The sequence below is a fragment of the Salmo salar genome, chromosome ssa15 (assembly GCF_905237065.1).
Source record: "Salmo salar chromosome ssa15, Ssal_v3.1, whole genome shotgun sequence".
NCBI classification, from domain to species: Eukaryota; Metazoa; Chordata; class Actinopteri; order Salmoniformes; family Salmonidae; genus Salmo; species Salmo salar.
This window is the reverse complement of record NC_059456.1, coordinates 8,550,055-8,564,757: the sequence shown is the minus strand read 5'-3', so window position 1 is coordinate 8,564,757 and position 14,703 is coordinate 8,550,055. Positions and strand designations below refer to the sequence as shown.

At 43.1% G+C, this 14,703-nt stretch overlaps 1 protein-coding gene across 1 annotated transcript in view; it reads left to right on the top strand.

Moving 5' to 3' along the window:
• The first annotated feature begins 832 nt into the window (after window positions 1-832).
• golph3a (golgi phosphoprotein 3a) overlaps window positions 833-14,703 on the top strand; it is a 29,373-nt gene continuing 15,502 nt past the window's right edge. The window contains exon 1 of the mRNA XM_014143536.2: window positions 833-1,275. Coding sequence (XP_013999011.1) covers window positions 1,060-1,275 — 216 coding nt within the window. The 5' untranslated portion in view covers window positions 833-1,059. The remainder of the gene's footprint in view (window positions 1,276-14,703) is intronic.

Genomic DNA, 14,703 nt, shown 5'->3' with positions numbered 1-14,703 from the left:
GTTGGCTTCTTAATAACATTCATAGCAATAGTTATCAACTGTACCACAGAAATGGAAAGTAAATCACAGAGAATAGATGTCGTGGTGGCAGCTGCAGAGAAGTATTTGGGTATACCAGATTTGACTCCAGAAGAGTGACAGGGTGTGTAGAATGGTGGCATCACGTATGCCAAGGCTGTTAGCATGGGCAGGAACAGATAGGGTCAGTAGTGGAATGAGGTGGTGCGTTTTAATTGAGTGTAAGTTGAAACTGCAGAGAAGTACCTGGGTGTATGAGATTTTACTGCAGAAGTGGGGTGGTGATTTTTTATGAAATAGTGTTATATAGGTGTAGGCCTAGTGGGTGGTGCAATTAATTATTTTAGGAACAGGAATAATGAAGAGAATTTAAATGTAGGTAGGCCGTGACTGGCCTCTCACTTTAGCACAGTAGTTGGCAGTGTATGCACCCCTTTAGTTGGATGCGATCTGGCCAACCCAATCACGAAGAAGAGATCATAGCTTTCACCCAATCCTTTCACCTAAGCAGTCTGTCATGGAAAGAGCAAGTGTTCCTAATGTTTTGTACACTCAGTGTATTACACCCCTCAATATATATGTTGCGCTAGGTCGGGGCATAACTGTAGGTTGACCTAGGGACATCATCATACCTGAAAGCGTTGAAATATTTGACTTTTATTTCATCATAAAATTAGCACTTTTGGAAAGAAAGTCACCCAAAATGAGAATCGGTCACCTTGTTTATTGACATCTACTTTTCTCCTCCCCTGCCTTTTTACCTGTGGGACGCGCCAACAAGCTCAACTCAAGTGCCACATCCACTGCTCTCGTCATCGCTCACCGCCATATTGGATAAACTACCAGTGGACGGGGGAAGAGTAGAAACACTGTGCTATAGTTGTCATTACCAGAGATTTTAAAAATATTTTTAAAAAATAATAATAATTAGAGTCAGTAGCTGTATGTATCGGGCAAATTTAAAGTGGTTTTAAAAAAAATTATAATAATAAAAAATCACGGCCGGGTAGTGCTGAGTGGTTTTCATCGGAACTTGTAGACATGACTTCTTCCCTGACACAGCGGAGCTCTGGCCTAGTGCAGAGACGGACCGAGGCCTCCCGTACGGCTGCCGCCGACAAGGACAGAGGATCCGGGGATGAAGACTTCGAGCCCCGCCGCGGGGAAGAACAAAATGAACAAGACACCGGTGACTCCAAAGAAACTCGACTCACGTTAATGGAAGAAGTACTACTCTTGGGATTGAAGGATCGCGAGGTATTAATTATTATAATGTATTTATTGTGTAACTAAAACCCATATTTAGCTGGTTAGGTAACGTTATTTCAAAGACATCAAAATAACATTGTACTAACAGGCGATAGCTAACGTTAACTAGTTACATTTTGTCAACATAATTATTGCTAGCTAGTTAAACTGCACAGCTAACCACTTACCTATTTAGTTAGCTAGTTAGGTTTACATTGACATGCTGGCTACATTGACAAGGTTTAACGTAGGTAGTTTAGTGCCAAAAAAGAGACCTTGATGATCAAGGTTTTGGAAGCATAAGGAACTTTCATAAAATCAGCGATAAAAATAAATAAAAAAACAACCCTAGATGTTAACTTGATACCTTTTTTAAAAGATACACACAGCGAGGCATGGCTTAATTGTACTACTCCACGTAAGGTACAGCAATAAGGCCATGTAATTACCCTAATTTGGGGGGGGGCGGCATCCTAAACAAACTACTATTGTTTCTATAAACGTTTTCAACAGCTTCGAGCGTCGTTATAAAACACACATGGCTGCTGTCACAATCAAGAACTTATTATTTACATGATACTTATTCTGTTACTCGACCTGCTGACATTGACAGTGAATATAGTAACGCTGTCGCGCCATATCTACGTCACTGTTTGTTTACCCCCCTTAGCTTTTTTGTTGTTGTTGCCAGTAAACATGATGTTGGCTAGCGAGATAAATTAATCTCGATCTAATTCACTAGTCTTAGATATGTCTCGGTACTACTTCCAGTCTTTTCGCTAAGCCTTGAATATTCTAGGTATTTAGAAAAGTTGATTTGTTGTTGTTGTTTGCTTGCATATATGTATATATGTATGTATGTATGTATGTATGTATGTATGTATGTGTGTATGTGTGTGTGTGTGTATGTGTGTGTGTGTGTGTGTGTGTGTATATGTATGTTCTTTCAACTTCCTGGAGACCAGCTGTGCAGACAACCCTACCGAAGGGCCTAAAGTAGCCTATGGTGATATCTACACCTACATAGTGGAATCTCCGGGTTTGCATAAATATCCAAATGCAGGAGAATATTACAGCAGTTATTTAGACGGCTACATCTCACTAGTCCTTACTACAAGCTAACTAGCTAGCTTTATGCAATACACATAGCTAGTTAGATACAAACAAGTGCTTGCCACTTAGTGGTGATGGAAGTGCTTCGAACACACACCGGAGCCCACAGCTTATCAGCATCATCGCTTAATAGCCTGAAATTATGAGGTTCTTCTAACCGGGTCCTTGGGCAGTTGAGGAGGTTCTTCTAACCCGGGTCCTTGGCCAGTTGATGAGGTTCTAACCGGGTCCTTGGGCAGTTGAGGTTCTTCTAACTGGGTCCTTGGACAGTTGAGGAGGTTCTTCTAACCGGGTCCTTGGGCAGTTGAGGAGGTTCTTCTAAGCGGGTCCTTGGACAGTTGAGGAGGTTCTTCTAAGCGGGTCCTTGGGCAGTTGAGGAGGTTCTAACCGGGTCCTTGGGCAGTTGAGGAGGTTCTAACCGGGTCCTTGGGCAGTTGAGGAGGTTCTAACCGGGTCCTTGGGCAGTTGATGAGGTGCTTCTAACCGGGTCCTTGGGCAGTTGATGAGGTTCTTCTAACCGGGTCCTTGGGCAGTTGAGGAGGTTCTTCTAACCGGGTCCTTGGGCAGTTGAGGAGGTTCTTCTAACTGGGTCCTTGGGCAGTTGAGGAGGTTCTTCTAACCGGGTCCTTGGGCAGTTGATGAGGTGCTTCTAACTGGGTCCTTGGGCAGTTGAGGTGCTTCTAACCGGTTCCTTGGACAGTTGAGGAGGTTCTTCTAACCGGGTCCTTGGGCAGTTGAGGAGGTTCTTCTAACTGGGTCCTTGGGCAGTTGAGGAGGTTCTTCTAACTGGGTCCTTGGGCAGTTGATGAGGTGCTTCTAACTGGGTCCTTGGGCAGTTGAGGTGCTTCTAACCGGGTCCTTGGACAGTTGAGGAGGTTCTTCTAACCGGGTCCTTGGGCAGTTGAGGAGGTTCTTCTAACCGGGTCCTTGGGCAGTTGATGAGGTTCTAACCGGGTCCTTGGGCAGTTGATGAGGTTCTTCTAACCGGGTCCTTGGGCAGTTGATGAGGTTCTTCTAACCGGGTCCTTGGGCCAGTTGATGTGGTTCTTCTAACCGGGTCCTTGGGCAGTTGAGGAGGTTCTTCTAACCGGGTCCTTGGGCCAGTTGAGGAGGTTCTTCTAACTGGGTCCGTGGGCAGTTGATGAGGTTCTTCTAACTGGGTCCTTGGGCAGTTGATTAGGTTCTTCTAACCGGGTTCTTGGGCAGTTGAGGTTCTTCTAACCGGGTCCTTGAGCAGTTGAGGAGGTTCTTCTTAAGGCTGGCTCTGACAACGTGTGGGTATGGATATGCATACCCGTGAGCCCCCCATGATGGCTTCAGATGTATTTATTTTTGGCCCCCACCCCCATCCAAGTTGCTCACCTTGCTCTGATTGGAATGCTTGTTTTCCGGTCTCATGTTGTCATTGTTTTAGTCAGGATATGTTTCTCAGTACTTCCAAGTTTCCATGGCTTCTAAAGTCCGGGTCTAAGAAATACTTTCAGTGGAGATTCTCCATTGAGCATATATTTTAGTCCTGGACTAGGCTTAATTTGTGTCCTAGAAATGCTTCAGGCTTGATGCTCTGGGTATGAGATTCACTGGAGCGAAAGTATTTCCATCTGAATATAATAAATCCAGAGTGTGGTAGAAATGAGTGACATCTCTCACTCTAACTAGCTGAGGCGGCTCTGCTGTGAAAGAAAAGTGTCGTAATGCATATTTCAGAGTTCAACAACCCTCCCCCATGCTGCGCTGAACTCAGTCCTATACCAGGAAACATGTCTTATTCAGCAACTATCATATGATTGTGTCTCTGATTGCAGCTGAGCCCACACACTGCAGTAGAGCACAGTAAAGATTTGAACCAGAGGCTCAATGCATTGAGAGGTGACAGTCGATTGCCAACAGCTTTGGATGCAGGTCTAATCCCACCAGTGAAGTACTTGTGTGGTGCGACTCTTGTTTCCTTAACTAGGTGTGTTGAGATGAACACAGCCCACTAGTCTAACAGGGAGCATGAGATGAACACAGCCCACTAGTCTAAACGAGATGAACACAGCCCACTAGTCTTAACAGGCAGCATGAGATGAACACAGCCCACTAGTCTAGCAGGCAGCATGAAATGAACACAGCCCACTAGTCTTAAAAGGCAGCATGAGATGAACACAGCCCACTAGTCTTAGCAGGCAGCATGAAATGAACACAGCCCACTAGTCTAGCAGGCAGCATGAGATGAACACAGCCCACTAGTCTAGCAGGCAGCATGAAATGAACACAGCCCACTAGTCTAGCAGGCAGCATGAAATGAACACAGCCCACTAGTCTTAACAGGCAGCATGAGATGAACACAGCCCACTAGTCTTAACAGGCAGCATGAGATGAACACAGCCCACTAGTCTTAACAGGCAGCATGAGATGAACACAGCCCACTAGTCTAACAGGGAGCATGAGATGAACACAGCCCACTAGTCTAAACGAGATGAACACAGCCCACTAGTCTAGCAGGCAGCACGAGATGAACACAGCCCACTAGTCTTAACAGGCAGCATGAGATGAACACAGCCCACTAGTCTAGCAGGCAGAATGAGATGAACACAGCCCACTAGTCTAACAGGGAGCATGAGATGAACACAGCCCACTAGTCTTTAGAGAGGTTCCCAAACCTTTTCACTCAACCCCCCCCCCTTTTCCAGCATTGGAGAACATTACAACAAAATGTATGGGCTACAAAACGTTATCCGATATGGGCTCGTTGATCTGGACATATCTCACATGTTTTAAATAGCTTTAGGGTCTGCAATGACTGAGATGACCAGAGGAACTGATAATGTATTACCTCATTTCCAAATGGCACCTTGTGCATTCTACCATTTACAACTTACAAGAGTAAGTTGAAAGCTGGACTGAGTTCCTTTAAATGGCTGCATTTGTAAAGGGCCTCATTCAGCAGTGTGCTAAGTAGTAGTTAGTGTAGTACAGCTCTTTGCTCTGATCAACTCCATATCCTTCTCTCCTTACTCCATTCAGACCTTACCCCTCCCTCTGAATTATCCAGTCCCCTACACAGAGGGAAGGGAATGGTAACCAGCTGTCTTTCTGGGTAAGCTGGTGGCGGTGTAGCCCATCTTGTTTTTTTTAATGACAGAGTAGTCTTAGATCTTAGATGTTGATGCGGGGTTTCCCCCCTGAGTTCCGCCCCAAGCCAAGCCCATTGGGTCCCTAGTTTGATGTTGGATTGAAACCATGTGGCTGTCGGGGAAACGAGCAGAAATCATCAGTAAATCTACGGTATGTAGAATCATTCTCCTCGTTCAGGAAAATAGATGGATATGAGAACCTGGCAGATAACACTGAAGGACTTCTCAGACAGGATAGCATCTTCTGTGTTATGGATATGAGGCCTGTTGAACCAGTTAATGGCATAACACTGAAGGACTTCTCAGACAGGATAGCATCTTCTGTGTTATGGATATGAGGCCTGTTGAACCAGTTAATGGCATAACACTGAAGGACTTCTCAGACAGGATAGCATCTTCTGTGTTATGGATATGAGGCCTGTTGAACCAGTTAATGGCATAACACTGAAGGACTTCTCAGACAGGATAGCATCTTCTGTGTTATGGATATGAGGCCTGTTGAACCAGTTAATGGCATAGCACTGAAGGACTTCTCAGACAGGATAGCATCTTCTGTGTTATGGATATGAGGCCTGTTGAACCAGTTAATGACATAGCACTGAAGGACTTCTCAGACAGGATAGCTGGCGTTTCCCTCAAGCAGAGATCTGATGACAGTAAACCAAAACTTGTTTGGCTCCTAAAACAGGGTTGGACTGTATTCAGATGTTTCATATAGTCATACCGTTCTTCTCTGATCCTGAGATTTACGGTATTACCGGTTAAATACACAAAGGGGGGGGGCACCTGACAATGTCCGTCGATTTAATGCATAATAGATGATAAATTAATGTAATACATTAAACACAACAGTTGTATCGTGAGCTGTGCAGTTTGCAGTTCACATACCCTACATTACTCATCTCATATGTATATACTGTACTCTATACCATCTACTGCATCTTGCCTGTGCCGTTCGGCCATCACTCATTCATATATTTATATGTACATATTCTTATTCATTCCTTTACACTTGTGTGTGTATAAGGTAGTTGTTGTGAAATTGTTAGGTTAGATTACTCGTTAGATATTACTGCACGGTCGGAATTAGAAGCACAAGCGTTTCGCTACACTCTCATTAACATCTGTTAACCACGTGTATGTGACAAATAAAATTTGATTTGATTTCTAGATGCTGAGAAGGCTTTTGACAGGCTTGAATGGCAGTACGTGGCGAAATTTGGTTTGGGAAAGGATGTTGTCGATAAGGTTTGTGTGTTTTATATGCTAACCCTGTTGCTATGGCGTCTAGTGACGCCATACTCTCAGAGGTACGTCCCTTTTTTCGTTGGGGATGTAGGCGAGGCGGCGGCCTTTCCCCAACGTTATTCATTCTGTCGCTAGAACGTCTGAGACAGAATGGAATTTCTTCTCCTATACTGATTAAATCATCCAATCATATCATGTCACTATATGTGGATGATATCCCCGTATCTATCCAGAATTCAATCCCATCTTTATTATGTACATTTGAAGAATTCAAATTGCTGTCCGGGTATTAGGTAAATTGTACAAAATAATCGGGCCAAAAAAAGTTTAACTTCCCTCAACAATTTCTATGAAAACGCAGTTCACTTATGTGGGTATTAGTATACAAACATCTCTTCATGGTCTGGTGAAGTTTACTAGGAGGTTGGAACAAGATTTAAACATTTGGCCGCATGGTTTCAGCCTGCTTCCTTACAAACTAGGGTCGCTTCCATAAAAGATGAATGTGTTGCCTTTGTATTTGTTTCCTGAGCATCATGATCCCACTCTCTCCACCGGTAAGCTATTGGGGAATGATTGATTAACGTACACGTGAATATCTTTTGGAATGGCAAACATCCAAAGATCACGTTTGACGTGTTACAATGACAGAAGTGTAATGGTGGACGTATCAAATGTTAGTATTTACCAGCAGTCACTCCGGCTTAGATCATGGTTTGGTCAGTCTACATCAGTCTCTTAGCACTATTGAGGCAGAACTTGTTTCCTATTTGACTGCAGGATGTTATTTTCTGGTATATCTAATAAGACATGTATTGTATTTTGATCTTATTATTTCTAATATAATAGAGAATTTTAGGAAGGTTGAGAAGTGTGTAGATGGTAACTGGAAATACCGCTCTGTGGCATAGCAAGGCTGTTACTTCAGGAAATGGCGTCTCCGTACCGCTCTGTGGCATAGCAAGGCTGTTACTTCAGGAAATGGCGTCTCCGTACCGCTCTGTGGCATAGCAAGGCTGTTACTTCAGGAAATGGCGTCACCGTACCTCTTTGTGGCATAGCACGGCTGTTACTGCAGGTAATAAAGCTTTTGAGTCTAGAGCCTGGTTTGCAAAATGGGTCAATCTAGGAGATATATTCAACTCAAAGGGTCTCCTTGGTTTCCAGGAACAGCTTTTGATTTTGATTTGCCAGGGTCTTCATTCTTTCTGTATCTTAGACTATGGGGTCCCATGGGGTACAAGTTTGAGAAGGCACCCGGTGACAAAGTGTATTTTTACATGCCAGAGGTTTTGTCTCTGCTATTTACTCTTATCTTCAACTATTAAAGCAGAAAAAATCTTTTTAACTTCTTCGGGGTATCCCCCCCTTCTTCTCAATTTCCGCCTAAAGACATACCCTAATCTAACTGCCTGTAGCTCAGGCCCAGAAGCAAGGATATGCATATTCTTGGTATCATTTGAAAGGAAACACTCTGAATTATGTGGAAATGTGAATTGAATGTAGGAGAATATAACACAATAGATCTGGTAGAAGAAAATACAAGGAAATAAACATATGTTTTATTTTTTTTATTTTTTATTGTTGCTGCATCATCTTTCAAATGAATAAGAACAGCCAAACATTCAGATAGGATGATTTGAATGAAGAACATAAGATGGCAACAATAGATGAGCAAAGTTTTAGACAGATAACTTAAAAAATGAGCGAGCTACATGACATTGAGCATGACGTCACCCAGCTGTCCCACACAAATGTACCCAAGTGGCCGAATTGGTACAGTGATAGATTTTGAAGGAAAGAACTATATACAAAATACATAAATGCTATTTTAACACCCCCCCCCCCCCCCCCAATTTTTTTAAAATATATTTTAATATAAAAAATAACAAGGGTAACTATTTACACATTTTATATTTACAATATTGTGAAGACCCTCAGTCCTTTACACAATATTGTGCTGCTGGTGCCACGGCCCATAGCAGTCTCTTTCTGCTGTAAAGCAGAGGGTTACTGAGCAGGTGGTGGGGCATTTCCTGTGACAAAGGGCACAACAACGCCTCCCCACTGTGCCCTTTTTGCCCTGAGGCACATTCATGCCTGTAGAGATGAATCTGGGCAGGTGAACACCACTGGTTGAAGGAGCAGAAGGTACAGAGGTAGAGGGGAGAGAAGGTGCTGCAGTGGACTTGCTGTAGCTAGCAAGCTCCCGGATGAGCAGCTCTCTGAAGGCTAGCTGTGAGATGGGGGGGCTGTCCACAGCTCTTAGCCATTTCCTTCTGGAGGATGAAGGAATTCACCACAGCAATGTTAATGAAAATGATAGAAAAATGTCTTGTACCGTTTCATTGTCTTGTGGAGAACATTGTAGTAACCTATCAGTGCGTCTGACAGGTCCACACCTCCCATGACCTTGTTGTAATCCTTCATAGCTGCAGGAATGGGGACATTTTTGGTGGTCCATGCCCCAGTAGCGTCCTTCACACGCCTGACGACGTGATCGCCACTGAAGGACTTGTGGATAGTGGTGCACATGATCACCTCTCTGGTATCCATCCACTTCACGAAGAGCAGGACATCTTGGCGAATCCATCTCATGGTACCCCGCTCAGGCATGTCATTCACCTTGGTTTTTTCGGAAAGCCCACTCTGTTGGTCCCGACTGGTGCCACAAGCCCACACATCCAGCTTCCTCAGGTCTGTGAACAGGGTAGGGCTTGTGTAGAAGTTGTCCACATACAGTTTGTAGCCCTTCCCCAGCAGTTGAAAATCCAATAACTCCATGACGGAATAATAACTGAGTCCCTTACCGGTCACAAAACTGCTCTTCCCCTCATAAACATTTTTTTTTTGCATGTGTATGCACACGCAGAATCAGCCAAAACAAACAGTTTGTAACCCCATTTAGTTGGTTTGTTACGCATGTACTGTTTTAGGCCAATTCTGGCCTTTGAGGCCACCATCCTCTCATCGATGGAAAGGTTCTGGGCGGGCTGAAAACAGGTCTTGCAGGCCTAAACCACACTGTGGTAGAGAGGTTTTATTTTGCAGAACTTATCAAACCTTGCTGTGCCTCGCTTCTTCTCGTTGTCCTCATCAACTTCTGGGTCACCGATATGAAGCGCCCGTGAGATTGTCAGAAACCTTTTGCACGACATGACAGTGGAGGGGAAAGGCAGTTGATAGAGGGGAGCAGTTTTCCAGTAGTCTTTCAGGGTTTTTAGCTTCACAAGACCCATGTAAATGACCATTGACAGGTAACAAAAAAGATCTGACATGGAAATGGGCTTCCATCCCCATTTCTTGCCTGCCTGCTTCCTAGCACCATATTTATTAGTGTTCAACACCAGGGAATCAATTACCGACGAGGTGAAAAACAGCTGAAAAAAGTTGCATGGGGCTGTACTTTGAGGTCATGTCCAGCTGAGGTCCTGGTGGCCTTTTCGGTCTGAATATTGGAGGTGGTGGCGCCATATCCTCTTCCAGGACAGAGTGCCAACGACCCTCCTCCTCTCTGATTGCAGGTTTATCTCTTCCCCCACCTCCGCTTCTTTGTCACAGACTTCACACCTGGCCGGGCGTGGGGTAGGTGTGGAGCCGGAGACAGCAGTGGATGAACCAGCTCCTCTGGGGGATGGGCACCTTGGCAGTGGGGGCTCCCAATCAGAATTGGAGGGACTGTGAAATAAAGACAGAGACAGACACAGATTCTATATAGAGTAAGGGAACCTCAATCACTATGGTGAGGTGCTGTTCCATTCCATGTTTAGATAAAATACATGTAAAAAAATATCTAATATACACAGAGAGACACCGACCCACAATGTAGAGCCATGTGTACTTCACACATTTCATTACTGATTATATATTTCTATATGTCAAATAAAATAAAAAATATCTCAAACAACTGAAATGAATAATATTTGATATTATTAATTTCAAACAACGGCATGAGAGGTACTTATCAGTCCAAAATTGCATCCTCTCCATGCAAAAACATTTCTTCAAATTGAGAGTCCAAACTTGTCTCACAATCTGACTCATCTTCAAGTAACTCAGTGTCACTTTCTCTATCAATTTCGTCAATAATATCGTGTAGATCTGTATAACTGGACTTTGCCTTTGATTTTCCAGATTTACTCGCCATAATTCTTTCGATAAAATAGCGGAAAATGATCTCGACTCAATACTGCTAAGCGCAAACAACGTGGCTCCTTCAGGTAGAAATTTCAATGGCGAATGGCTGTGTTACGCTCGACTTTCGTTCAAGAGCTGGTCTTTCCGGATATAACCATTAGATATTGACGTTTACCTCAGCTCATTGGCTATCTACCAAGCTAGATTTCAAGACGATCAGTGGTCATTGGGCCGAAAAACAGTCAATCAATGAAGCACTGGTCATATCATTGGCGCGCAATGAGGTCATTGTTTGGTGTGTTCAAATCAGTTCCTTTCGGTCAATACGTCCCGCAAAAAGAAACATCAAGTATGGTTGTGTTACTAACAAACAGAGGATTGCAATGAAACCAACCATGACTGGATAAACATAAGATTAGTGTGAGTAATTACATCTAATGTTTCATCGAAAGTTGGAGACGGAATTCATGACACAAGCCGTTTACAAACTGTTTCGTGTTATGCTATAAAAATGGATTTTATCGAACAAAACTACTATTTATTGTGAAGATTGGGCCTTTTTGTATCGCCAAAAGAAGATCTTCAAATGTAATTGATTATGTAATTGCTATTTCTGACTTTCGTGACGCTAATGCTTGGTTGGAAAATGCTAGTAATGCTTGTGTGTGCGGGGCGCTGTCCTCAGATTAACAAGAAGTTAAGCTTTTAAATTATGTAAGATACATGTATTTACAAGAATGTTTAATATTACGAATGGTGTATTTACAATTTTTGCGCTCTGCAATTTCAATTGATGTTAGCCAGGTGGGACGCTAACGTCTCACCTAGCCTAGAGAGGTTTTAATGGTTAACCTCTCTGGGGTATGTGGGACGGCAGCATCCCACTCGACAACAGCCAGTGAAATTGCAGGGCGCCAAATTCAAAACAACAGAAATCTCATAATTAAAATTCCTCAAACATACAAGTATTATACACCATTTTAAAGATAAACATCTTGTTAATCCAACCACAGTGTCCGATTTCAAAAAGGCTTTATGGCGAAAGCACACCATGCGATTATGCCTAGCCACAAAAAAACATACAGCCATTTTCCAGCCAAAGAGAGGAATCACAAAAAGCAGAAATAGAGATAAAATGAATCACTAACCTTTGATGATCTTCATCAGATGGCACTCATAGGACTTCATGTTACACAATACATGTATGTTTTGCTCGATAAAGTAAATATTTATGTCCAAAAATCTCAGTTTACATTGGCACGTTATGTTCAGTAAAGTTTTGCCTACAAAACATCCGGTGATTTTGCAGAGAGCCACATCAATTTACAGAAATACTCATCATAAACTTTGATGAAAGATACAAGTGTTATGCATAGGATTATAGATACATTTCTCCTTAATGCAACCGCTGTGTCAGATTTCAAAAAATATTTACGATGAAAGCACACCATGCGATAATCTGAGTACAGCGCTCAGCCACCAAAACAAGCCATACAGATACCCGCCATGTTGTGGAGTCAACAAAAGTCAGAAATAGTGTTCTAAATATTCACTTACCTTTGATGATCTTCATCGGAATGCACTCCCAGGAATCCCAGTTCCACAATAAATGTTCGTTTTGTTCGATAAAGTTAATCTTTATGTCCAAATTCCTCCATTTTTTTGTCCAGACGAAAAGTCAAAAAAGTTCTATTACAGTTTGTAGAAACATGTCAAACGATGTATAGAGTCAATCTTTAGGATGTTTTTATCATAAATAATATTTCAACCAGACAATTCCTTTGTCTTTAGAATTGAAAGGGAACCCCCTTTCAGCCAGACACCTGGTTCAAACAGCTCTTACTCTCTCCCCCTTCACAGTAGAAGCCTGAAACAACGTTCTAAAGACTGTTGACATCTAGTGGAAGCCTTAGGAAGTGCAATATGACCCCACAGACACTGTATATTAGAGAGGCAATCACTTGAGAAACTACAAACCTCAGATTTCCCACTTCCAGGTTGGACTTTTCTCAGGTTTTCGCCTGCCATATGAGTTCTGTTATACTCACAGACATCATTCAAACAGTTTTAGAAACTTCAGAGTGTTTTCTATCAAAATCTATAATATGAATATCCTAGCTTCTGGGCCTGAGTAGCAGGCAGTTTACTCTGGGCGCGCTTTTCATCCGGACGTGAAAATACTGCCCCCTACCCCAAAGAAGTTAAAGCATGGGTAAAGGATTTGCCTGTCGATGAGGATATTGTCTGGGAGAAATATATTTCACTCAAGGAACCCAAACCATCAGTTAATTCATTTAAAACTTTAAAGTTTGCTACTCTTGCCAATGAAAAAGTCATTAAAGTAGTTGGCAATATCAGTGGGTTTTGTGATGAATGAGCCATCTGGTTCAATGAATGATGGAGCGGAGTTTGCCTTTTTTCCCCCCATAAATGTCATTTTAATCTCTTTTACTATCATTCTTTGTCATTTTATCTGTTTCATAGTGTAGTTTCTTGTTTTTATTCCGTTTAGTCACATGATTTCTCAATTTGCAGTACTTTTGTCAGTCGGTTGTGCTGCCAGACCTATTTGCCATTTATTTTGCCTTATCCCTTTTAACCATACGATCTTTCAGTTCCTCATCATTCCTCAGGGGATTTAACAGTTTTTACAGTCATTTTCTTAATGGGTGCATGCTTATTTTTCTATCCAAGATGGCGTAGCAGTTCAGACGTCCTTTACCCTCCTCTTGTCGTGTCCCGTATATATATATATATTTACATATTTTTCTTCGCATTATCTTTTTACATTTTTTCTTCTAAAACTCAACCTCAAAGCACTCTCCTGCAACCCGCCTCACCAATTTAAAAAAGAAAGTATTATTTACCTCATCCGAAATCCACAACAGAAGCTAGCCTGAGGTTAGCCATTTTCACTGGCTAATGTTGGAGTTCAGCTAGCCACGGTTAGCTGTCCTCAGCTATCCATTAGCTCGAAAAGCTGTCGCCAGTTTTTGTACAGCGCGACTCAGACCAGAGCACACTGGACCTACTCTCTCTCCTTTCCCCGATTTCTACCGCAGGCTCTGGACATTTACACCTGGATCTTGCAGCTAACTAGCTGCTACCTGAGTGACTATTGGCAACGTCGGTCCCGGAATTAACACACATTATTCCGGAGCTAGCCAGCTGAAGAGTTCCGTCAGCCACTCGTGGGCTTTTCCTGAGCTAGCCAGCTGAAGTGTCTCCTGGGCTACAATCACCTATCCTGACCTGCTTTACTGCCGATGCGGAGCCCCATCGGGCCTTCACGACTGGACCACCGACGTTATCTGCCCGAGGGAGTTATCCAACTGGCCCCTCCGTCGCGACGTAACCTGATCGCCCATCTGCGGCCCACTAATCGTTAATCGTTAGCTGTCTTATCGGCTGCGATCTGAATAGGTCTATCGGACACTTTTCTTGGGCCACTATAACTAACTATTTTGCCAACTTGGACTGGTCCCCCCTTCCACACGGAACCCCACTAACCCACAGACGGAAACGCACGAGGTGGCTAAAAACAGACCTCCCTCCATCTTCCACCAGCTTGCTACCTATGGCCCGGCTAGCTGTCTGAATCTCACTGGACCCTTATGATCACTCGGCTAAGCATGCCTCTCCTCAATGTCAATATGCAATGTCCATTGCTGTTCTGGTTAGTGTTTATTGGCTTATTTCACTGTAGAGCCTCTAGCCCTGCTCATTATACCTTATCCAACCTCTCAGTTCCTCCACCCACACATGCTATGACATCTTCTGGTTTCAATGATGTTTCTAGAGACAATATCTCTCTCATCAT